This window comes from Siphateles boraxobius, unplaced genomic scaffold (assembly GCF_051911475.1).
Source record: "Siphateles boraxobius isolate OS27281-9 unplaced genomic scaffold, OSU_SipBor_1 262, whole genome shotgun sequence".
Taxonomy (NCBI): domain Eukaryota; kingdom Metazoa; phylum Chordata; class Actinopteri; order Cypriniformes; family Leuciscidae; genus Siphateles; species Siphateles boraxobius.
Genome location: NW_027508879.1, coordinates 315,001 through 339,674, shown reverse-complemented (window position 1 = coordinate 339,674; position 24,674 = coordinate 315,001). Strand labels below are relative to the sequence as shown.

At 39.1% G+C, this 24,674-nt stretch overlaps 1 protein-coding gene across 4 annotated transcripts in view; it reads left to right on the top strand.

The window, feature by feature from the left end:
* The first annotated feature begins 2,762 nt into the window (after nt 1-2,762).
* The window catches only part of LOC143752330 (uncharacterized), a 33,201-nt gene continuing 11,289 nt past the window's right edge, over nt 2,763-24,674 (top strand). The window contains exons 1-14 of one of the 4 annotated variants that reach the window (XM_077245483.1): nt 3,106-3,194; nt 5,616-6,475; nt 7,856-10,110; nt 10,210-13,232; nt 13,358-13,498; nt 13,698-13,736; nt 13,968-14,086; nt 15,572-15,719; nt 15,809-15,948; nt 17,222-17,348; nt 17,422-17,457; nt 18,963-19,090; nt 20,401-20,527; nt 21,867-22,012. In XM_077245483.1, coding sequence (XP_077101598.1) covers nt 5,994-6,475; nt 7,856-10,110; nt 10,210-13,232; nt 13,358-13,498; nt 13,698-13,736; nt 13,968-14,086; nt 15,572-15,719; nt 15,809-15,948; nt 17,222-17,348; nt 17,422-17,457; nt 18,963-19,090; nt 20,401-20,527; nt 21,867-22,012 — 6,911 coding nt within the window. In that variant the 5' untranslated portion in view covers nt 3,106-3,194; nt 5,616-5,993. Of the gene's footprint in view, nt 2,979-3,105; nt 3,195-3,720; nt 3,940-5,615; nt 6,476-7,855; nt 13,233-13,357; nt 13,499-13,697; nt 13,737-13,967; nt 14,087-15,571; nt 15,720-15,808; nt 15,949-17,221; nt 17,349-17,421; nt 17,458-18,962; nt 19,091-20,400; nt 20,528-21,866; nt 22,013-24,674 lie in introns of those variants that run through there. The other 3 variants (XM_077245480.1, XM_077245481.1, XM_077245482.1) reach the window with 3 other exon arrangements.

Here is a 24,674-nt window from a genome sequence, read left to right as displayed (position 1 = left end):
AACTATCGTCTTCTAGGCTGTTTGCTGTGTTAGTTGTTTCTTCAAGCAGAGACTTTATTTGAATGTTACCCTTCTTCAAGAAGCCCTAAGTTCTTATTGAGAATATTTGTGTTTATCGATCTCCTGGCAAGCTCTCTCATTAAATTATACTATTTCTCCGCACCTGTTGTCTGGCTCTCTTACCTCATGACACTACTTTTAAATAAAGCTGAAAAATATATAAATAGGTTACTGCAAATTTTTTAATTAGAAATGTTGATTTAACTAACTAACACGCACACAAATACACGCGAGCAAACGCTCACACTCTCGTAGCTTTCCTGAGGAACAAGTTCTGCCTTTTACACACACACTTACACACACTTACACACACACAGACTTACACATGCGCGCGCGCACGCACACACACACACACACACACACACTTACACATGCGCGCGCACACACACACACTTACACACACACACACACACACTTACACATGCGCGCACACACACACACACACACGCGCAAAAACGCACACACACGCACAAACACACACACACACACATAGCCGGAGCTACTTTTAAATAAAGCTGAAAAATATATAAATAGGCTACTGCAAATTTTTAAATTAGAAATGTTGATTTAACTAACTAACTTAAAATAAGTTTAGGCTAAAGTAGTAGAGTTACTAAAACTAAACTAAAAATAAATTACAGCTATATACAAATTGTAATAAATATTAATAAAACAATAATAATAGACAAAACCACATAACAAAATTAAACGCAAACTGAAATTAAAAATATAACTGAGAGTATAAAAACAAAAGCACATTCAAATGCTAAACAATTTAACAGTATATTTAATTATACTAAAATAACACCATATTTATTTTTGCTTGACATAAACCTTATACACAAACAACAACAAAACACGTGCTGATGTTCTTTCTCCAGCAGGAGGCGCTACTAAACCTGCAGTTTACAGCAAAACTCTCACACGTCTGTGACGTGAAGCTCATAATAAATGACCCAACAATCAGTGAAGCATAAAACCACACTGTGTGTATGACTACAAACACGCTTGAATATTAATGCTTCAGTAAAACAAACTTCAGTTTAAATGAAATGACTTGGATGATCTGCATGTTTTAAAGTTGGCTTGAGAAAGCCGGACCAGAAAGTTTGAAGCGGTTTGAAGTAGCCTAGTCAGACATTTTTTAAGTTTGAAGTAGTTTTAAAATTGAAGTTTGAAGGTTTTAAGTTTGAAGTAGTTATAAAATTGAAGTTTGAAGGTTTTAAGTTTGAAGTAGTTATAAAATTGAAGTTTGAAGGTTTTAAGTTTGAAGTAGTTTTATAATTGAAGTTTGAATGTTTTAAGTTTGAAGTAGTTTTATAATTGAAGTTTGAAGGTTTTATGTTTGATATAATTTTAGTTAAGTATAAGTTTTAAAAGGCAGAATTTTGAATAGATAGATTAATATATAGTTTTAAAAGTTTGAAGGTTTTCAGTTTAAAATATTTAAAGTTTTACTTTAGTGGTTTTAAAAACTTGGGGTGGTTGCTAAGTTGTTGCTATGCAGTTTCTATAGGGTGTTGCTATGTGGTTGCCATGGTACTCAGGGTGGTTGCTAGGGTGTTGCTATGCGGTTGCTAGGGTACTTGAGGTGGTTGCTAGGGTGATGCTATGCGGTTGCTAGGGTACTTGAGGTATTTGCTAGGGTGACGCTATGCGGTTGCTAGGGTACTTGAGGTGGTTTCTAGGGTGATGCTATGCGGTTGCTAGGGTACTTGAGGTGGTTGCGAGGGTGATGCTATGTGGTTGCTAGGGTACTTGAGGTGGTTGCTAGGGTAGGCTACTTGAGGTGGTTGCTAGGGTATTCTGGGTGTACTTCAGTGTTTTCTGCTGCTCAGGATGGCGAGTGTTTGCTGGTCACACATGGAGAATCTGCTCTGCCATCTGGATTCCATTGCAGAGAGCAGGAACTGAATATGTGTGGTTAAAGTGAGTCACGGCAGGCATTACAAAACACTCCCAGAGACCAGAGTGAGCGGCTTCAGACATACAGTTGAGTCAAACTACGGAAACTAAGTTATTATACGCTTGCATGAATGTTCCTCTCTTCATCTGTACACGTACATGCATTGAGAAAAGAGTTAAACAGCCATTCCTGCAGAAATTAATGTTAGTCATATAGTGTTCTGCTGGTTAAATCTGCATTAAAGAACTATCTCTACTGTTAAATAACAGATATAATATTCAAATCATATCAGATTTGTCTAATTTTAAATAAACGCAAAACACAGAGAAGAAAAATGTACATAAATAAAAAATTTACTTTTGTTATGGTTAGATAAATGATATCTTCCAAAGATTTCTGAATTTTGGCGCATTTTTTTCTCAATATAGTGTTGTTATGGCAACTAACCTACTAAATACACTAAGTTTCGTCATGCTAGCATGCTAGTGTGGAAGTATTTCAAACAAGTGTGTTACAAGAAGCTTAGTTTGTGCACCGCTCACCCCTAATGATGACCAATAAACCAATATCATCCAGTCAAAGCATGTTCCCTCAGACGTGTGTGTGTGTGTGTGTGTGTGTGTGTGTGTGTGTGTGTGTGTGTGTGTGTGTGTGTGTGTGTGTGTGTGAACGCAAAGACTATCTTCATGTGTTTTCCTGAACTATCTCGGCTCATTAAAGTGTTAGAGGCCATAGTCTAACCGTGGGTGTGTGTGTTGGCCTCGAGTGCATGAATAATTCAGTGTGTGTTTTTGTCAGACTGAGGCCGTTGCACAAGAGTCGATATACCTGTCGTGTTCTGACACCGGTCGTGTTCTGATACAGGTCGTGTTCTGATACCTGTCGTGTTCTGACACCGGTCGTGTTCTGATACCGGTCGTGTTCTCTGTTCTCGATCCACCCGTTCCTGCAACAGCTCGACCGATGGATCCTCACAGGTGAACGCGAACGCTAAACACAACACTGGATCATGGTGAGTTTGTCATTGTTTACACACTTGACTGCATGGTCCGAATAGCTTGAGTTCGCGTGAACAGGTCTGTGCACGAGCGGGACAGGTGTGGGTGTGACGTGCGTGTAGAAGCAGGTAAATAATTAGAGCAAACGTTTGAGCTTTCTCTTTCTTATTTACGCGAGACTCCAGCATCAGTGCGTTCTGATATGATTCATCTCTGACACTTTCAACTCTGTGAGTAGGCTATTGGGCTTTCCTTCTGTATATAAGTTGTTTGAAAACAAATGGATTTGGCCTAAATATATTGATTATTGTGCTTAGAAAGAACGTCTCCATTGGAAATTGGAAGGTTCTCCTAATGTTATTTTAATAACATAACAGGAACGTTCTCTCTATAGGTTGTGTTACCAATAACTAACCTTAGAAGAAAGTTTCTAGGAGTTTCTTTTAGTGAGGAGACCCTAAAGTCACTTTAAAATACTTTACTAAAAAACAAAATACTTTAAGGAGATGATTTGCTGCACATACAGAGTTTTTACAAATAAAAATAAGCATGCATGATCGTGAAAACAGCAACAGCTTCATATTTTAAATATAATCTAAAATATAACAAATAGCATGGCAGTAGCTGTGTGCATCACTGTGTTAAACTCACTTTGGGAGGTTGGAAAACTGAAGTGTTTTGTGACTGTTCTTGTTCATTGTGTTGGATTGGGTTCATCTGATCCTCTGAAACTCAATCCTCTCTCAGTCCCTCTCTCTCCTCGCGCGCGCGTCACTGAAGAGCTTCTGCGCGCGTCCTGCAGATCACTAATAATTAACGATCCTCAAGCGTTCTTTTATTGATCCGGACGTTCATCCCTGATCGCTTTTATCGATCTGGATTCATTGAGTCGCAGGGCTGGATCATTTCACGACTCTCGCTGGCGGGACGAAAGACGCGCTTCTCTGGGTGTTCCGCGCGCCAACGATCCGGACAGTGAGTTTTAAAACTTCAGCAGAATGACTGTGTGAGATTCTCAATGACGAATATGAAAACTTTACCCGTTTCTTTATTATTAATATTTTTCTCCGTTTTTAATTTGTCCAAATCCTGTGTTAGGTAACAAAAGTATGGCTATTCTTGTTGACATATGAAAACGTTCCCTCTGAAGCCTCTCTGTTTTTAAATGTTTTAATAACGCATTTCTTGGTTATGTGAACGTTAATGGAACATTCCATTGTACAATTCTTTAAACATTATGGGAACGTTACTTTTGTATCTGAACGTTCTGAAACAAGTCGAAACATTTAAAAAAACGTTAGATAAACATCAAACTGAAACGTTTTAGAAATAAATGAATAAATGTTTTTGTTCTAACGTTCTGAGAGTATTATTAAAGAGATAACTTTGAACGAACGTTCTATTTACGTCACTGTTGGAATGTTTGTTTTTAACTGTGAGGGAACCTTGGCAGAACGTTCCCTGTTCGCTGGGGAACGTGTTTAAATGTTCTCTCAGACTCACTGTACTTCTGTGGAGAGAGAGAGAAAATCTCTGGCACACTTTGCTTTAGTTTATTAGACAAAGAGTCATGAACTGCCTTTGCATACCATTAGTTGCAGAAAAATGTAATTGGAATCCATACTAAATCCAAAATATTAGCTGTTTCTGTATAACAATATATGTGTCTCCTTCAAACAGTGTAAAATTAATCTTTGATGGCAGTGATGTTTTTTTAAAAACTGTTAATAAACCTTCATAATGTGCTATTTTGACATTTTATTTAAGCATTAGGTGTTTAACAGATTGTGTCGTTCTGTCAGACTTTCTTGATAGTCCGTGTTTTCTGTTTATAAATGTTTAAGAGATGTACATTAAATATTGTGTAATAGTAATACTATTTATATATGTATTATATTATTATAAATATTAAGTTTATATAATAATATAATATTTTTTATAAATATAAGTATTATAAATATGTAAAACACAATATCTTTATATATTTTTTGAACATCTAATTTTCAAGCATTAGAATGTAATAGTGGGGTTTTCTTGTGGAAAAAATGTACAATTTTTCATTACAAATTACATGATAAACATACTGAGTGAAATTTTTTTTTTGAAAAATAAATTGGAGAATATCTTAGTATTTGCTTTAATGTTTTAAATGTTGCTGTTTGATCATGAAAAAGTTCTTCTCTATTATTCTCTATATCAGTGTCAGTGTTTCTGAACTCCTGAAACGCCTCCATTGTAGCTTGAGTTTCTTCCAGGAACGAACACGTCACAATATTCCTCATTATAATAATTCATACGCAGAATAAAGGGGCGGGGCCTGGTTGAGTTAGTTAGTAGTGTGTTAAACTGGCGGTTATGGTAAGGGGCGGGACATTTCCCAAACACGCTCGAAGCACACGACCAATCACAACACACTGATCCAGCCGACCAATCAGAGCACAGTGCGCTTTTCAGAAGGAGGGGCTTCATAGAGACAGGAAGTAAACAGAGTGTTACTGACAGACTGGGAAGAGAGGAGCCGCAACAATGGAGGATATGAGGAAAATAATCAACATTCAAGCAGGAAAACCTGTTCTAGTAGAGCCTGAAACAACATTAAGTGTGTTAAAGATCAATCCCTCATGATTCTGCATGTGTTTGTGTGTTTGCAGGCTGAGAGTCCTCAGGAGCGCAGCCCAGGGGTGTTCAGTCGCATCGGGAGCTGGTTGGCGTGGGGTTGGAGCGGCCCGGGTCTGAGCGGAGATGATCCCGACTCCGAAACACAGCGAGAGGAGGCGTATGAAGAAGACAACAGAGGAACAGCTGGTGCACATGAGAGACACAGTCCTGCAGTAGATGAAACCGTTCCAGCTGAGAAAAGCCATTCCCCGAGCCGGAATGCCAAACATCCGAGAACCCAGGTGTGCCGAGAGCAAAGAAGAAGAGAAAACGACAAGACTGTTGTAAAAAGAAGCAAACGTAGTCATTCGTTTGAGAGTAACAGAAGCAGATCAACACCTGACTTCTCTGATCAAGATAAGACAGAGAAAATGGGACGAAGGAGATCTGGAAGAAGGAGGCGGAGCTCTCATGGAGATGTGGGCGGGGCTAAAAGTAAATCCCAAACCAATCCTCAGCCTGATAGTCCTATAGCAACCAGTTTGGCAACCAGCCCACAGTCGGCATGTGCTGACTCAGCTTTTGAGGAGGCGGAAAACAACGTTCAGGAATGCTCTGGAGCAGAAGCACCAAACTCAGGTAGTCGTGAGTGTTTTGTCCGAGCAGAATGGGTGGAAACACACCTGAGCGAGGACAAGGCTGATTCCCCGAGCTCACCCGTCACTGAATCAGACATGGACGAGGAACATGTGGTGAGAATGACCGAGAGCGCTGAATCCAAGCGCAGGAGTATCAAAGTGTCTCACAGCGAGAAGATCTTTGCTAAAAAGCTGGTGGTCTCAAATGAAGATCCTCATGTGACGTTTAAAAGCACTACGGATCCTAAATGGCCGAGATCTGATGAGAAAGCGAGGTAAATATACCTGTTGAACCAGTTTGTTTTGCTAATGTGCTTACAGAAATAACTAGCAAACACAATATACTTTTGAAAGCCGTTTAGTGTTTATTTGATCTGTGTACACTTTAAAAGTTTATGGGTAACACTTTACAATAAGGTGTATTAGTTAACATTATGCATTAACTAACATGAACTACCAATGAGCAAAACATTTGTTACTGTATTTGTTAATCTTTGTTAAAGTTAGTTATTAAAAAATAGTCATTCATTGTTTGTTCATGTTTGTTCACAGTGCATTAACTAATGTTAGCAAGATTTTAATAAAGTATTAGTACATGTTGAAATTAACATTAAGTAAGATTATTAAATGCTGTATAAGTGCAGTTCATTATTAGCTCATGCTAACTAATGTAGTTAACTAATGAAACTTATTGTAAAGTGTTACCAGTTTATGTTTAAAATGAAACTTTAACTAAACGTGGGAAAACTTTCTTAGAGATAATCAGGACAAAACATCATGTGTCATGTTGTGAAATATGTGCTCATTATTATCAGGTTCTTGTAATTCCTGTTGGTTAATGTTCCTGACCTTGTCTAAAGAGCTTTCTGCATTGAAAAGAGGCATTTTCATAACAATTAAGTGCTTGCATATTTAAATGCCAGTTTTTCTAGATTTTGCTCAGCTTTGTACTTTTCTACTCCTAAAAGAACAGTTCAGCTAAAAATTTAAAATAATTATCCACCCTCACGTCATTCCCAAACCTCTATGATTCATTTATTTTGCTGAAAACAAGATATATTTAGAAGTTCATTCAAGGTTTTTTTTTTTAAAACCATGTGACTCCTGCATATGACAGTTTTGGGTGAGGAACGGACCAACTTATGGTACCATTTATTACTGATTTACTGTTATTTACTAATAATATAGTTTCTCTTTCTGTTGCAGCAAATCTCACCCTCACACAAATCTACCATAATACATAAATACGCAAGAGTCATATGAATGACTATCATTATACATTTTTTATGCTTTTTTGAAGCAAACTCATTCAGTTAGGGAGGAAAAAGGTAGGGAAAAGTAGTTGTATCTAATAATCTTTGCAACTTTTGAATTAATGTCTTGCAGCACGTGTTTTTGTTAGTCACTTTCTATAAAAGCGAAAATGCAAATGTGCTGAAGAACCGGAAGTCATGCTGCAGTTTTGGGTTTGTGGTTTGCTTCAAAGATATAAAGAACAAAGGAGGAGAAACAAGGAAGAATAGCCAATGATAGAGAACGAGGAAGGAAAGACACAATGAGTAAACAACTAATTAAGGGAGTGGATGCTAAATAAAGTAAACATCATAGAGAGCATCAATGAACCATTTTTGCCCTTTATTGTTTGTATTTTACAGATGCCCGGATGACAGAGTGGACGGCACTAATGTGAAATCCAGTCATCAAAAGGGACGAATCGCAGACAAAATCAGTCTGTTTGAAAGAGGAGCGCCCAAAGCTGTCAGTAGCTGCACAAACCTGCGTCATCTGGATATTTCTCCAGCTCGAAATGTGGCTAATCGACTGAAAGAAGATGCCGGAACGCGTTCCAGTTCTGCACCTCCGAAACAAACGGTTAAAGAGAGAGCAATGAATTTCTCTGCAGGACAGAGGGGAGAAGAGAAGTTAACATTGTCGTCTGGAGTGTCTGGTCATGCATTGAACGAAAGACTTTCAAAAACAGCTGGGCGTATTGAAGCATCTTGTTCTGGAAGTTTTGAAAAATCTACAGCAAATACCAGCGGAGAACCGAAACCCATAGATCAAACAGACTCCAAATCCCAAGATGCAACACAAAGCAAACCTGCATTGTCAGAGAGCACTAGTGACTCGAACATTGGGAATAAAGAGTTGGATAAAGCGAGCTGTTCTGCACAGACAGTTTCATTTCCTATTGACGAGAGTCCGCCGGTGAAATCTCCAAACCGGACAGGCTCGCGATCTAAAAAACGTCGAAGCAAAGAACCGCTCAGCCCCACCAGCAAGAACAAACAAGAAATGGGTGAAGGTAAACAGGAGGTCATGGACAACAAGACCCCGAAACATCTTATAGATGAGGGAGACGTTGTAAAGACCACAGACCAGTATGTGAAAAGCACTTCTGGTGATGAGGTTGCGAGCAATAAGCCTAAATTTCCTCCAAAGTTGGAGAAAGCAGGAGATATAATGCAAAGCATGAAGGCAACATCAAACACTGACTCAAAGAGGTTACAAAAGTCTCCACCAATGGACACAGAAGGTCTCAAAGAAATAAAAAGCATTGCTTACAAGGCATCCGTCTCTCAAACTGAGAACAGCTCGAATGAAGTGAATATAGAACGGACAGGCATTGACTCAAAAACTGAAGAGCAACAGAAAAACAGCAACAAAAAGCAGCCTGTTCAAGAGAGCTCAGAAGGAGAGGGGCGGAAGAACAGAGACACTATTGTAAACACATTGTTTAGAGAGTCAGCGAAACTGGATCCATCTGTGACAAATGAAGAGAAACCACCATCCCCGGAGGACCTGAAAGCGGCCAACTCTAAAGACTTCTTTGTGCCAGCCAATAGCAGCAATGCATCTTCTAGGAAAGATGCCATGCGGAACAGAGAGAGTGAGACGGATATGTTGGTCTTACCTCAGAAAGGTAAGGCTTTTTGTGTGCAAAAAACGAAAAATACCCCTGAAAATGACCCAAAATCAGACGAGGCACAAAGACCATCAAAGCCAAACCATAAGAGTAAAGAAAAAGACTATTTGACTGAGATAAACAATCAGAGTACAGAGGCAACCGAACAACTGAAAACAACTGAGACACTCAAACACAGCAGTGAAGTCAACACATCAACACCAACTGAGCAAAATATAGAAGGGGAAATTACAACCAAGACACCTAAACAAGGTAAATCAAAGGACAGCTTAGCCGTAAAGCCCAAAGAGATTAAACAAGACGACACGACAATTATGGCAAACAGTCATGGTAAAGAAACGCAGAATACAGAGAAAAACTCTTCTACTGAATTGAATGATCAGACTAAAGAAAAAGATGCTTCTACAAGTAGGACACTGGCAACACTGGTAAAAAAACAAAATGATGAAGCGGACACTATAATTTCACCTCATATTCCTCCAATGAAGAGAGGCGGTTCCAAAAGAGACGGGTCACAGAGCCGAGAAGCTTCCAGTAAAAGGGATTTACAACAACAACAACAAAAGACCAGCACTGAAGCTAAAGATGGAGACACAAACAAAACCAAGAGTAAAATCACTAGTACAGAAATTACACCCTTAGTTAATGGAGACATAAACTCTGCAGAGACAGAAGATCAGTTGTCTGATAGTACTTTTCCTGTAATACCAACCAATAATGAGAATCTATCTCTGCGCTCTGTGAAAAAGAAGCCCACTTCATCGTCATCCACAGCCAATGAAGCATCTATCGAGCAGTCTGGCCAGGCCGGTGTAAAGATTACCTCCAAACCAGCATCAACAAATGAGACAGTCTCCAGTTTACCAGCCTCAAGTGATGACAAGAGCACAACTTTAGATTTACCTAAGGAAAAGAACACAATTCCAGACTCAGCTAATGAAAAGACACCACAAGCCTCAACCAATGAGACAACCTCCACTTTGCCTGCCTTAACTAATGAAAAGACTATGTCTCCACCAGCATCAACCCTTGAGACAATCTCTGCTTCATTAGGCTCCAGTGACGACATGAACAAACCTTCACCAGCCTCAACCAATGAAACGAACAAAACTCCATCAGACTCAGTCAACGAGAATACCACAGCTCCAAGAGCCACACTTCCAACAGTCTCAACTAATGAGATAATATCAAGTTTACCAGCCTCAACTGATGTAAAGACAACACCTCCATCAGACTCAGCTAATAAAAGCACAACTAATGAAAATACCACATCTCCACAAGCCTCCACCAATAAGACAACCTCCACTTTGCCTGCCTCAACTGATAAAAATAACACAACTCCATCAGACTCAGTCAATGAGAAAACCACACCTGCAAGAGACACACTTCCAACAGTCTCAACTGATGTGATAATATCCAGTTTACCAGCCTCAACTAATGAGATATCTAGTTTACCAGCCTCAACTAATATAAAGATAACACCTCCATCAGACTCAGCTAAAAGAAAGACAAATGATGAAAAGACCATGCATCCACTAGCATCAACTAATGAAAAGGTAAAGCCTCCACCAGCCCCAACTAACGAGATAGTCTCCACATTGCTTGCCAAAACTATTGAAAACACCACGCCTACAACAGCATTACCTAAAGAAAAGACCACACCTCTACCAGAATCAACCATTGAGATAACCTCCACATTTTTAGGCTCAACAAATGAAAAGGCCTCACCTTCTCCATCTCTAACTGTTAAATCGACCTCCACTTTATTAGGCTCAGGTGATGACACGACCACACCTCCATTAGTCTTAACTAATGAAGCACCTAAAACTCCCCCAGATTCAACTAATAAAGAGACTACACCTCCGCCAGCCTCAACCAATGAGACAACCTCCACTTTGCCAGCCTCAACCAATAAAAAGTCTTCAACTAAAGAAAACGCTCCACCTCCAGCCACAACCGATTCACCAGTCTCCAATGATAAGACTACTAAAAATGAGAGGACATCACTACCACCAGCATCACCCTCGTTCCCATTACCCTCTACCAATGGAGGGATTATAACTCCACTTCCTTCATCCAAAGAAAATAAAACTCCATCAGACTTAGCTAATGAAAATACCACATCACCACAAGCCTCAACCAATAAGACAACCTCCAGTTTGCCTGCCTCAGCTAATGAACAGAATACGGCTTCACCATCATCATTCAAGGAAAAGACCTTGCCTCCTGATGCCTCAACCAAAGAGATTTCCCACACATTGGCATCAGCCAGTGAGAAATCCCCATCTCCCTCTCGCAAATCTACAGATCCAGCCACAAGAAAAAAGGAATTTATCCCGAAACCCTTCTTCCTTCCAAAAATCCCTTCTCGACCTGGAAGCTCCTCTCTGAACAGAGACTCTCCATCTAGCTGGCTTGATGTAGACCTGCAACGTCCTATAAAGAAGAAGCAGTTGATTTCAGAGCCAAAACCTAAGCTCGGCACATCTGTGAGGAAGACCAACCTGGATACATTGGGAGAAATCGACCCAGATGACTTCATTGCAAATGTGAAAAGGCTAGCAATGCCGTTCAATCTTCCCCAACGCAAACACAACCATCATCGCCCACAAGCTCCTCCGTTTGTCCTTCCAGCAATCAGAGAAGACCGCTTCGAGAAACCCTTTGATCCGGAGGAGTTCCAGTGTGGTTTGAGGAGAAGGAGGGAATTCATTTTGGATCCAGCTCCCAGTTCAGTTTCCAAGAGCCAAGACACAGAGGCCAAGAAGGAGGACTTCAAACCTAAGTGGACAAAACCTGAGCGTGAGAGCATCCTCACTAGGTCCCTGATATTCCAGAGAAAAAGGAAGGAGTCTGAAAAGGAAGAGAAAGAAAAAGAGAAGGGGTCTGATGAAAGTAAAACAGAACCACTGAAAACAAGGTCTCGTTTGGAGAGGTGCTCCATTGTTAGCCTTCTCTGCAGTCCTAGCAAAGGGAGACGCATGGAGTTTTTAAGCCCCACTGAGTGTCCTTCAGATGGGCTGTTATCACCCAGCGATGCTCTTGGTTCTACGTCAACTCCACAATCACAGCTGGCACCAACTGCAGAATCACCCGAACAGGTCATGATAGAGGAAGTCCTTGCAAAGAATGATGGCCACTCTACCCTTTCTGTTTCTCAAGTTATTCTAAAACCCAGCAAAGATGTTGTGCCTGCCATGATTCCTGACCTCAAAACAACTTCAAGAGACCAAACAGTCACTGCGGTAATAGACACTAATGCACCTCCCAGTGATACCAAGACTGGTTCCCAGGTTGTTTTGAAACCTACTAAGGAAGATGGACCTATGCAAACACCTGACTTGAAAACAACTTCATTAGATCCCCAGGTCACAAAGTTAACAGACACTAATTCTCCTGCTACACCTGGTTGTACCCAGTCTGGTTCCCAGGTTGTTCTAAAACACACCAAGAATGATGGACCTATCAAAACAACTTTGAGAGATCCCACAGTTACTATGTTAACAGACTCTAATGCACCTCTCAGTGATACCCAGACTGGTTCCCAGGTTGTTCTAAAACCTACTAAGGAAGATGGACCTATGCAAACACCTGACTTGAAAACAACTTCATTAGACCCCCAGGTCACAATGATAACAGACACTAATTCTCCTCCTAAACCTAGCTGTACCCAGTCTGATGGACCTACCATGATACCTGACCTCAAAACAACTTTGAGAGATGGCACAGTTACTTTGTTAACAGACTCTAATGCACTTTTACATCCCAGTGGTACCCAGACTACTTCCCAGGTTGTTCTAAAACCTAATATGGATGACGGACCTACCCTGACACCTGACCAAGTCAACATGTTAACAGACACTAAAACACCACCACTTCTCAGCTCTATCCAGATTGGTTCTGATGTTGTTCTGCAACCTGATGGACCAACCCTGATTCCTGACCTGAAAACAACCACAGTAGACCCTATTGTCACTATGAAAACAGATGCTAGTGCTCTTCCACCTCTTCCTTCCTTTGAAGACATCAAGTTGCCTAGTTTCCTGGAGAAATTTCTTCCAAAGGAGCCTGAAACCACTCGGTCATCAAATACGATCGACCCACTGGTCAGCCATCCCTCATTTATTCATTCATCACAACACACATTTATATGTTCATATACCCAGCTAGTGTTTCTCATAGTGTAAAAAATGTCACATATTTGAGTGTTTGTGTATATTTGGTTGGTTAGGTGGCTAGAGAATGTGCTTCCATACCTGGTCTAGTGGATCTGAATACGGCTGAAAAAACCCAAGACGTTATGATTCCTCCTGCACCTCAAGTTCAAGAAGCCCAAATTCCTCAAGTTAAACCTCAGAGAGAACTCCCAAATGTATGTGTCCATCACCAATGTCTATTTTCTTTGTAAATCCCAGAAATGTATTTGTTCATAGCTGCAGAGAACTGAACTGTTATTCATGCATGTTCATATTTGTACATGACAACGTTCAAAGGGATAAAATCTTTGGGGCATCATTGCATCATATTTTGGACTGTCTTTCAAAACAATTATCTGCATTATTATTTTTCAGATTCCAACTGCTCGTGGAATCCATCGGCGTCCTGCGAAGGTTTGCCAACATTTCGAAGTCATGACTGAACAGAGATTTTCAAATATTAGAAGCTGTTTGCCTTGTTATGTTTGCATAACAAGAGCCAAGTTTTTGGGAATTTCATTAATGCTTTAAATATGTACATCAACTGTAACTTGTTTTACCAGTCGGGCAATAATTCAAAACGCCCCCATACAGAGAGTTAAATCCAAAGTGCTGGGATAATTAAATATATCTTGTTTCCGTCAGATTGTGATATTTGGGCACCATCAGTTCAATGGTCAGTCCTTTGAGTTCTTCAGGGATCAACCTGATGCTACACAAATGCAACTGTCCAGTGTCATATCTGTGAAAGTGGTCAGAGGATGGTAAGCAGCAAATACAGATGGAGATTATTAGGGCTGTAACGATACGCGATATAAAATCGAAATCGCGATACTCAGGTCCACGATCCTGTATCGCGATGTGAGAAGGCAGAATCGCGATCACACCCCTTCCAACTCCCAGAGTTATCCTTCCTGTCCAGAACCAGGGCTCGAATTTCGGCGCGGGTATTGAGCATAATTCTATCATTCCCGCAGGTCTCCCATTTATAATGTGGGAAATTCCCGCAATCGTAATCCACACAGATAATAAAATAAAATCATTCTTTTAACAACTATCTTCCAGACGCAATTTCACAAACAGCGTGAGTGTTCAGCGGTGCCGCGCGTCTTCTATCTCTTCTCATAATGTTTTGTGCAAGGCAGGCATCAAGCGCTGCGGCGATAATACACACTCGCGTTTTGGAGTCGGGACCATAGACTGTAAGGTCGGGACATGACGGAATATTCACTTGCACAATCGGGCCAGCAGTGCATCGTGACTGAAGTCTTTTTAAGTCTTACCAGTTTAAACATTCAAGCGATTTTAAACTAATCAGTGCTCGCGCGCTCTCTGAGATTATTTTCTATGCGCACATTCATAGAAAATCCGCCTCAAAAACAGCTGGCTAGTAACTATTTTTCGCGGATTATATTGCTTTAACACGCAAAATTGTCAATTTCGGTCTTTGTGAGTAGGCTATACTCTAAATAGGCTATAGTCGGTTTTGTCTTTAATAAACATAAAACGCATGCCAGTATAATGAACACAGGATCCGTGCACTAGCTCTTAAAGTGACGGCAGCCATATGTGTCTGTCATTAATTTTGTTGTCAAAACAACAAAAGATGGCTTTAAGTTAAAGGAATCAGGATTAATAGCCTATGTATTTAATTTATTCAGGACAAAAAATCCTACCCAGTGTTATTTTCCATTTGATTACTTTATTCAGTATCTGTATATAAATACTAGTGTTAGACCTATTCAAAAACTTTTCTCTTTAATTGTCTTTATTTGTATCTTTATTCTATTGTATTTATTTGTGCTACTTTTTTCAATTTAATTAAACAATTTAAATCAAGCTTCCTTGTGATGTGTAAATTCTTAACAACAATAGGCTATTACCCCATTGTAAAAATGCAATGAGCGCAAACATTTAGGCAAGATAAATGTAATAATTTTGTTTGGAAAAAATGACCCCCCTTTCTCCCCTCAAACAAAAAAAATCCCCCCCATGAGAATCATCTAAAGGGGGGATCCCCTTTTTTTCTTCTCTCAAAATGTCTTTTTTTCACCACAAGCCCCGCCCCCTCAAGCCCCGCCCCCGTGATAGAATCGCGATACGAATCGAATCGTGGGTCAAAAATCGTGATACGAATCGAATCGTGGGTTTGGTGTATCGTTACAGCCCTAGAGATTATGTACTCAGTGCATGATGATGATGTGCCTTTCAGTAGTTTAGATTTAACTGTGCACTTTGGCCTATTGCAGTTGGATACTGTATGAGAAACCAGGGTTTGAGGGACGATGCATCGCTCTGGAAGAGGAAAGCGTTAACGAACTGCCCAATCAATGGGCGGAAGAGGGCGAAGAAACATCTCCCCCTATGGTCATTGGCTCAATTCGTCTGGCTATCAGAGTAAGTAACCTCAACAGTATCTTTAAAAACATTCTGAAGCGCCAAAAGTAACTGGAGTGTGTGCTGTGTTTTTCTGTATGTGTGTGTAGGACTACACTCCTCCCCGGATTGAGCTGTTCACCGAGCCCAGAGGCAGGGGCAGAAGCTCTGAGTATGTGGATAGCACTGAGGAAGTGGGCAGTTTCGGCCTTCCTCAGAACACTGGCTCTATCAAAGTCCACAGTGGTCTGTAAGTTCACAAACACGCCCTGCTCAGACCTTGAACGTTTACTGGGGTGTGTGTTTGGACACTGTTGTTGGGTGTGTGTGGTCAAGTTGAAGCTCTTGACAGGGACATCTTTACTATCTTCTTAGACGGAATGTGTGTTATGATTCACTTTCTGTTTTGAATAACTGGGCAACAGCTTGTTTGTGATGCTTTGTAGAGCAAAAAGAATAACAAATAGCAGCATGCTAAAAAATAACCTTACCATGATTTGCCTGACACCACTGATTTTCTTTAGAAGGTGTAAGTATGTGTGAGTTGAAAGACTGTCAGTGTTGTGGAGGGTCGCTTTGAAAACATAATCATGAAATTCCTGATGATTCATAAGTGTGTTATGCTTTATGAGGGTGTTTGAGTCAGAGGCATTAGTCACACAGCACCATATAAACAATATCAGAAGCCACTAATCCACCACTCATACTGTAGGGCAAAACCTTTATTCTGTTGGTTTCAGTAAGAAAAGGGGAATAATAACTAGAGTAAAGTTTGTGAAAAACTGTGGATGCTAGCTTGCCTTGTATAAAAGTTAAAAATAACTTAAAAACACATTTTCAGCAAGATGTTGTTAGCATTATTTAACATGTTGATAGCATGAGTTTAACATTTTAGCACGTTGCTTACATCTTTTAACATGTTGCTAGCATGATTTAACAATGTGCTAACATGCTTTCTCGTGTTTTAGCATGATTAGCATGTTGCTAGCATGATTTAACACATTGCTAGCATGTTTTAACATTTTGTGCTAGGATAGTGGTCATGCTTTGCTAGTGATAAATTGCTTAAATACTCAAAAGTCTTATTGTGCAAAAGTCTTGACCCCCTCAATGAAAGTCTATGGAACTTTTCCTAGTTTTGATTGTCCATTGTCCAGTCTGAAGGTCTGACCCAAGTTGTGACCCAAACTACATTGTCAAGCCAACACAATTAATATTAAAGTGAGAGATAGTGTATATACAGATATACTGATTAATCAGAACTCGCTGAGGACGGTGAGAATTACAAAGAAAACATAGAAAAAGGGACTAGTCAGGAAAAGAGATTGAGAGATTAAAGTTGTATAGGTGGAATTTCAGCAGGAATAGAAAGAGAAAATAAAAGATTGCTTGGGAGGGTGGAGGTGAATGCACACTTCAAAAATGATTTTCAGCAGCAACATTTGTCCAGATAAGCCACCATAGCCAACGGTGCCCTGCGATTGGCCGGTTGATGATTGACAGGTGTGGTTTCTCGTCTACAGGTGGTTGGTTTACAGTGATCCAGGTTTCCAGGGAATGCTGGCGGTGATGGAGGCCGGAGAATATGCGTTTCCCGAGAACTGGGGTTTCCTGTCGCCGATTGTGGGCTCTTTGAGGCCCTTGCGTATGGTATGCCTTCACACACTCGCGTTACACACACATCTTCATGCTGTTTCTCCGCTCACATGTGCTTCTTTCACAGGGCCTTCCGAAAGTAGAGAACACGACTGCAGTGAAGGTGTGTATGAGTTTCAGTAGCATTACATTGGCTTCGTTTACATGCACAACTTTTGTTTCAGTCGGACTGAATTCATTCTGATTGATGAATCTGACTGTAGTGTTTACATGAGCGCTAAACGTGATCGGGTTGATCTGTGTGTTTATCTGTCACAAGCTTCAAATCGGAATATATGTTTTGACATGCGCACACTGCAGGAATATACAGAGTTTCCGATGTTTGCACATAATAACAATTCTCATACATTGGTTCTTTATTTGCTTTAAACAGCAGAATTAATATTTTTCCATTTCTGGTCATAATTTGGAGATAATGAGCGTATGAACCGCTGTGCCGCCGCTTATATTTATCACACAGTAAAAATGCCCAAAACCAGTCCGTGTGTGTGTGTGTGTGTGTGAGAGAGAGAGAGAGAGTCTGAAACTGACACTGAGTGAAAGCAGGATTATAGAATGACTGGAAACTCGTTTATATGTTATATAAACAATAACAGAAGCGGCTAATCCAACACTTAGACTGAAGGGTAAAATGTTTATTCTGTTATTTTCAACTATATAATAACCTGCTAATAACTAGATGAGTAAAGTTTGTGAAAAACTCTGGATGTTGGGTTGACAAAGCCTAAGCCTAAGCCAAAGTATAAAAGTTTAAAATAACTTAAAAACACATTGTCTGCAAGAATTATTTTGTTTCTAGCATTGCTAACATGCTGTTAGCATTAATACGACACTTTATTCAACAGAAGAACAGCGGCCATACGTCATTACGCTATTTCTACATCATTGCACATGCGCAGTCCTTCAGTTTCGGGTCTCGATCTGATCAATTGTTCACATGTTCTCTGGATCGGATTAGAAAAGGAATAAACGGCTCTTTCAATCCGATCAATTCCACTGGGATCGAGCTCAATCCAATCGATTACTGTGTTTTTACATGAAGATTGAGCCGTCAATCCCATTACTAACGGATTATTTAATTGCATGCAAACGTAGCCGATGTGGTTTATTCCTTTTCTAATCCGATCCAGAGAACATGTAAACAATTGATCGGATTGACAACTAAAACTGTATAAGCAGCACGGCACAGCGGTTAATCCGCTCATCGCCTCCAAATTATGATCAGAAATGGATAAATATTAATTCTGCTGTTTAAAACAAATAAAGCAATGTATGAGAATAGTTATTATGCACAAACATCGGAAACTCTGTATATTCCTGCAGTGTGCGAATTTAAAAAAAAAATCCGATTTGAAGCTTGTGACATAAAAACACACACATCAACCCGAGCGTTCATGTAAACACTACAGTCAGATTCATCAAAAATTGCATGTAAACGAAGCCATCTTTCAATCGGATGCAATTTTCATTGGGATCGAGCTCAATCGGATCGATTAATGTTTTTTTACATGAAGGCGTTTCCGTCCGATTGAGCCGTCAATCCCATTACTAACGGATTATTTGGTTGCATGTAAACGTGTAGGCTCTTGATCTCTCGCTCTCCTTCAGGCGGTGTTGTATGAGAAAGCCGGTCTGGAGGGCCGTTGTGTTGAGGTTCAGGGAGACGTGTTTTCCTTCTCCGATCCGGACCATCACGGGTTGAACTGTGTGGAATCACTGAAGATCCTCGGAGGCCTGTGAGTCCTGAAAACTCCTGTGATTTTCATACACTCAATGAAATGAATGTACTATATTATGTTTTTTATTTAATAATTTGTATTTTTAGGGGATTTTTTTATAATAAATTATATTTATAATCCATTTATTCAGTTTTTAAGCATAGACCAGAAATGTTCTAGTTAGACTGTCGTAAATCTTGAATGCTTTAAAGCACAGACTTAAGTTCGATCTCTTTTCAAAGACGACACAAAAAACTTGAACTTAAAGGGACACTTCACTCATTTCAACATTAGTCTTTATTGAAAGTGGGTCATATATGTAGTTGAAATGTAAAATAAATTTTGAATTTGGTGCCTTCTTGACTGAGAAAAGACAAAAAATAACTTTGGACTGCGTTTTATGAAAAATGCACAAAAATGCAATTTTTAATTTTTATATGAAATATATATATTCAAAATCACAATTTACTCTAAAACTGCAAGAAGATCAAAGCCATAAATCTAAAAAAGTTGTTTCAAATGTGAGCTGATATCTATGGAAGCTTGTTTCCGCCACAGAATAAAAAAAAATTAAAGATAATTGTGACTTTATTTCTCAGAATTGCGATATATAAAGTCAGAATTGTGTGAAATAAAGTCGGAATTGAGTGTTATAAGGTCAGAATTGCGTGAGAAAAACTAAAAATTCTGACTTTTTTTCTCGCAATTCCGACTTTATATCACGCAATTCTGACATATTTTCTCAGAATTGTGCGATATAAGCTCGCAATTGTGAGTTATAAAGTCCAATTCTATTGGAAAAAAAGACCAATAGATATATTTTCCCTCAGAATATATCTCACAATTCTGACTTTATAACATGCAATTGCGACTTTATATCTCCCAGTTGCGTATTATAAAGTCATAATTGCGAGATATAAACATGCAATTCTGAGAGAAAAAGTCCGAATTGTGAGATAAAAAGTCGCAATTACCTTTTTTATTTTTCATTCTGTGGCGGAAACAAGCTTCCATAGATATGTCAGTAACTGATCGTTCAGTGAGATGTTGTTCGGCTGCAGTTCCAGACGCTTCCACTAGAGGAAACTCTCATTCATTTCCAATGCGTCGTTTCTGAGCGCGAGGAGCACAAGTGTGTATATTGTGTTCAGGATCATTTAACCTTTTCGAGTCATGTCCATGAATTTTTTTTTTGTGTTAACACAGCAAGTGGCAAAATTTTACCAAATTTCGTACCATTCCAATAAAAAAAAATAATAAAAAAACGTACAATTTTTCGGTCAAAAATGACTCATTTGATGAATACGTTACTCCTCGACTCGTCTCAGGTGGGTTGGATACGAGCACGAGGGTTTCGACGGGCACCAGTTCGTCCTGGAGGAGGGAGAGTATCTGGACTGGAGAGACTGGGGCGGGACGGGGCAGAAGCTGCTCTCTCTCAGGCCCGTCTTCATGGTGAGTCTCTTTACTAGAGGAAGCCTCATTATCATTAACTAAATCAGTCACACTTTACAGTAAGGTTCATTAGTTAATGTATCAACTAACTATGAGCAATACATTTGTTACAGTATTTATTCATCTTTGTTAATGTTAGTTAATAAAAAATCCAGCTGTTCATTGTTTGTTAATGTTAGTTCACAGTGCATTAACTAATTTTAAGAAATACACCGTTTGATTTTAATAATGTATTAGTAAATGTTGAAATGAATATTAACTAAGATTAATAAATGCTGTAGAAGTATTGTACATTCTTAGTTTATGTTAACTAAGTTTAACTAAAACTTAATGATAAATATTCCCTTTCATGCAGTGTGTAATAAGAGCCGTTTGTGAATGTAAAGTTTCAAAGATCAAAGTACATGACAAATAAAGTTATTGTCTGAAACGAGTCAAAAAATCAAATAAAGTTATTGTCTCCTAAAATAACTCAGTACTTCCAGTCTCACTTCCTGTCACAATGTAACTAATAAAAGCTAATTCACTTCTATGTAACTAATTTGCATAATCCCACCCTCTGGTCTTGATTGGCTGAGCAGCATCTCTTAGCTCCGCCCTCAAACACTGTAGTGTATCTGAGACTGTCGTGAAGCTGAAGACGCTGTTTTCTGAGATTGATACGGTAAAACACACGCCATCGTTCCTGTACATATTACTGTAATCAAGAGCTGAGATTTAGATATGATAATGAGCGTTTGCTTTCTGACCAATCACAGCAGAGCAGCTCTCAGAGAGGCGGAGCTTAGAGAGACTGAATCTCCCAACTAACCGTTTCAGACACTGAGAGAAAACAGCTGATGCTGAAATAGATATTAGAGGAAATTAAAGTGTTTTTTGACCTTGGAAACATTCTTAAATCAAGATACATTTACTGGAGAAGCAAAATGACTTTAGATATTAAGTCTTGTTTACTAAAAAAAATTATATTAAACAATTTTATGCTTAAAACAAGAACAAATATCTTCCAATGGGGTCAGAAAAGTAAACTATTTAACGCAAAAACTAATTTTTTCAGTCGTTTTGCTTCTCCAGTAAATGTATCTTGATTTAAGAATGTTTGGATATTCGTGCTGGAAAACAAGACAGAAATACTGAGGAAAAACATAATTTTTAGCAGTGTTATTTTTTTAATGTAGGTTTTGTTATGTGTTACGCAATCTCCGTCGCATACCTGCAGTGTTTATGTGCTCTGGACGCACAATACCAGGAAACACCAGCCTTCACCTTTCTGATCTGAGACAATCCTCCAGTGCTAACAGAAGACCGTAAAAATGCTTTGAATTGGCTTGTTTTCCAGGATTTCTCTTCCCCTCATATGAAGATGTTCAGTGAGCCGCACTTTTCAGAGCGAGGCTTCAATATGGACCTCCGGGAGCCGCTGGAAAACGCGTCGGACACACACTACGGTCCACACACCCGATCCATCGAGGTCCTGGCAGGAGTGTGAGTGTCTGCTTTATAGTTTATTCAGCCAATAGAGATGCTTAAAACATCTGTGTGTATATCCGGTCTGTTAAGGTCCTTGCACACTGAGTCAGATATTTTCGTTTGCGTTTCTTCGTATTTGTCATTCTGTGGCTCTAAATTGTCAAAAAAACTCTCAAAATGATGCGAAAAACGCAGAAAATCGAACCCGATCCGAATTTTTTTATGACGGACGAAAGTTTCGCTGACAGTGTGTAAAAGTGATTAACACAACGTGAGGTCGTATTTATTTTTTAACATGCGAAATGTTCGGACGAAAATTCAAACCTGCAGAAATTAAAAAGGAATAAATAAATGTTCAAATGAATAAATCTGGAAATAAATACATATTGGAATAAATAAATGTAAAAATTATTTAATGCATAAATAAATATGTAATTAAATGAAAAAATAAATAAATACAATTAAAAAGTGGAAAAAAAGTGACAAAATGATGGGAAAAAATAATAAAAAATGAATCATATTTATTTTATCCAGTCGTTTATTCCTTTATTTATTTTCCTATTATCACATTTATTTATCTATTTATTCATTTATACATTTAATTTAATTTTTCACAAGCTTCATAAAACCTTTTAGGGGTTCCATCACTTTATGGACTTAGTTATTCAATCATTTATTTTTAATTTTATATACATTTTATGAATTAAACAGCTCGTAAACATACTTTAAAATTGAGTAAAGAAGTATAGAGTTTCAAATAGAATGCCATGAAAACTTGTTTCTAGTGCTTCCACAGAACTAATGAACAGGTTTATGTGCATAATTACCCTCGGATGGCAGGTCATGTGACACAAACGCCCACATGCGCACACACACACGCCTCGGGCTGATGGTCATTCGAAGGAAAAAAGTTTGTCTGCGAAAAAAAGATCAACAAAAGAAGTGCATGTATGCAAATAATTCGAAATAGGTGGAGACGGGAAGAGAGTGTGTACTTGGTGCAGCGCATTTCACAATCCATGCGGTTCACTGTAATTACTTGCGTGTGTGTGTGTGTGTGTGTGTATGTAAGCGAGTGTGTGTGTGTGTGTGTGTGTGTGTGTGAGTGTGTTTGTGTTTGAGTGTGTGTGAGAGAGACAGAGAGAGAGAGAGAGAGAGAGAGTGTGTGTGTGTGTGTGTGTGTGTGTAAGCGAGTGTGTGTGTGTGTTTATGTATGTGTGTGTGTGTGTGAGGGAGAGAGAGAGAGAGAGAGAGTGTGTGTGTGAGTGCATGTGGGTGTGTGTATGTATGTGTGAGAGACAGAAAGAGAGAGAGTGTGTATGTGAGTTTGTGTGTGTGTGTTTGAGTGTGTGTGAGAGAGACAGAGAGAAAGTGTTTGTGTATGTAAGCGAGTGTGTGTGTGTATGTATGTGTGTGTGTGAGAGAGAAAGAGAGAGACAGAAAGAGAGAGAATGTGTGTGTGTGTGTGTGTATGTGTTTTTCTGTTCTCATATGAACATTTGTGTGTGTGTGTGTGTGTGTGTGTGCGTATGTGTGCGTGTGCGTGCACGTGTGTGTGTGTGTGTGTGTGTGTGTGTGTGTGTGTGTGCGTGCACGTGTGTGTGTGTGTATGTGTTTTTCTGTTCTCATATGAACGTTTGTGTGTGTGTGCGCGTGCGTGTGTGTGTGCGTGCACGTGTGTGTGTGTGTGTGTGCGTGCGTGCGTGCGTGCGTGTGTGTGTGTGTGCGTGCACGTGTGTGTGTGTGTGTGTGTGTGTGTGTGAGATGCATGAATGAAGCACACACACAGGCAGGTCTGTATTTGTCAGGCTCTGCGTCTCTATGAATGTCATTAGTTTGGGAGTTGCTGTAGTTTTGCTGCTTTGAATGTCAGTTATTATGGATGAATATGAATACGAACCACATTAAACACTGATGACCTTTAGGGCGTTTCTACCCCAAAACTGCAGCTGCATTATTCTCACAATAAATAATGTTCAGCTTTCATGAAAAATAAATCTAGTTGTACATTATTTAAATGAATAATTCATCCAGAAATGATCATTCTGTCTCTCGTGTTGCTCAAAACACAGAAGATGTTTAGCACAATGTTCATGCTGCTCTTTTTCATCCGACACTGCATCTGTCAAAAACCAATATGGATAGAAAGAAAAATACAAATCACTATCATTGACATATTCATCTAAATGTGTCATGATGTCATATCGCTGGTCACATATTTCGAACTTCTTTCAGCCCTAAGCGAAGAACGAAACTAAGCGAACTTCACTGTGAGTATATCATGGCAGTATATATTATTCGGTAAATAATTTTAAAAATTGTAACTTTATTTAATGCATTTTTTGTTGAGACATATGTGACCCTGGATGACAAAACCAGTCACATGGGTCATTTTTTTGTGAAATTGAGGTTTATACATCACATGAAATCTGAATAAATAAGCTTTCCATTGATGTATGGTTTATTAGTATAGGACAATATTTGGCCGAGATGCAACTATTGGAAATCTGGAATCTGAGGATGCAAAAAAATCAAAACATTGATAAAATCTCCTTTAAAGTTGTGCATTTATGTTCGCGATTGTGCTGCATTAACTCACAAAAATAAATGTTTTATACATTTACGGTAGGAAATTTACAAAATATCTTCATGGAACATGATCTTTACTTAATATCCT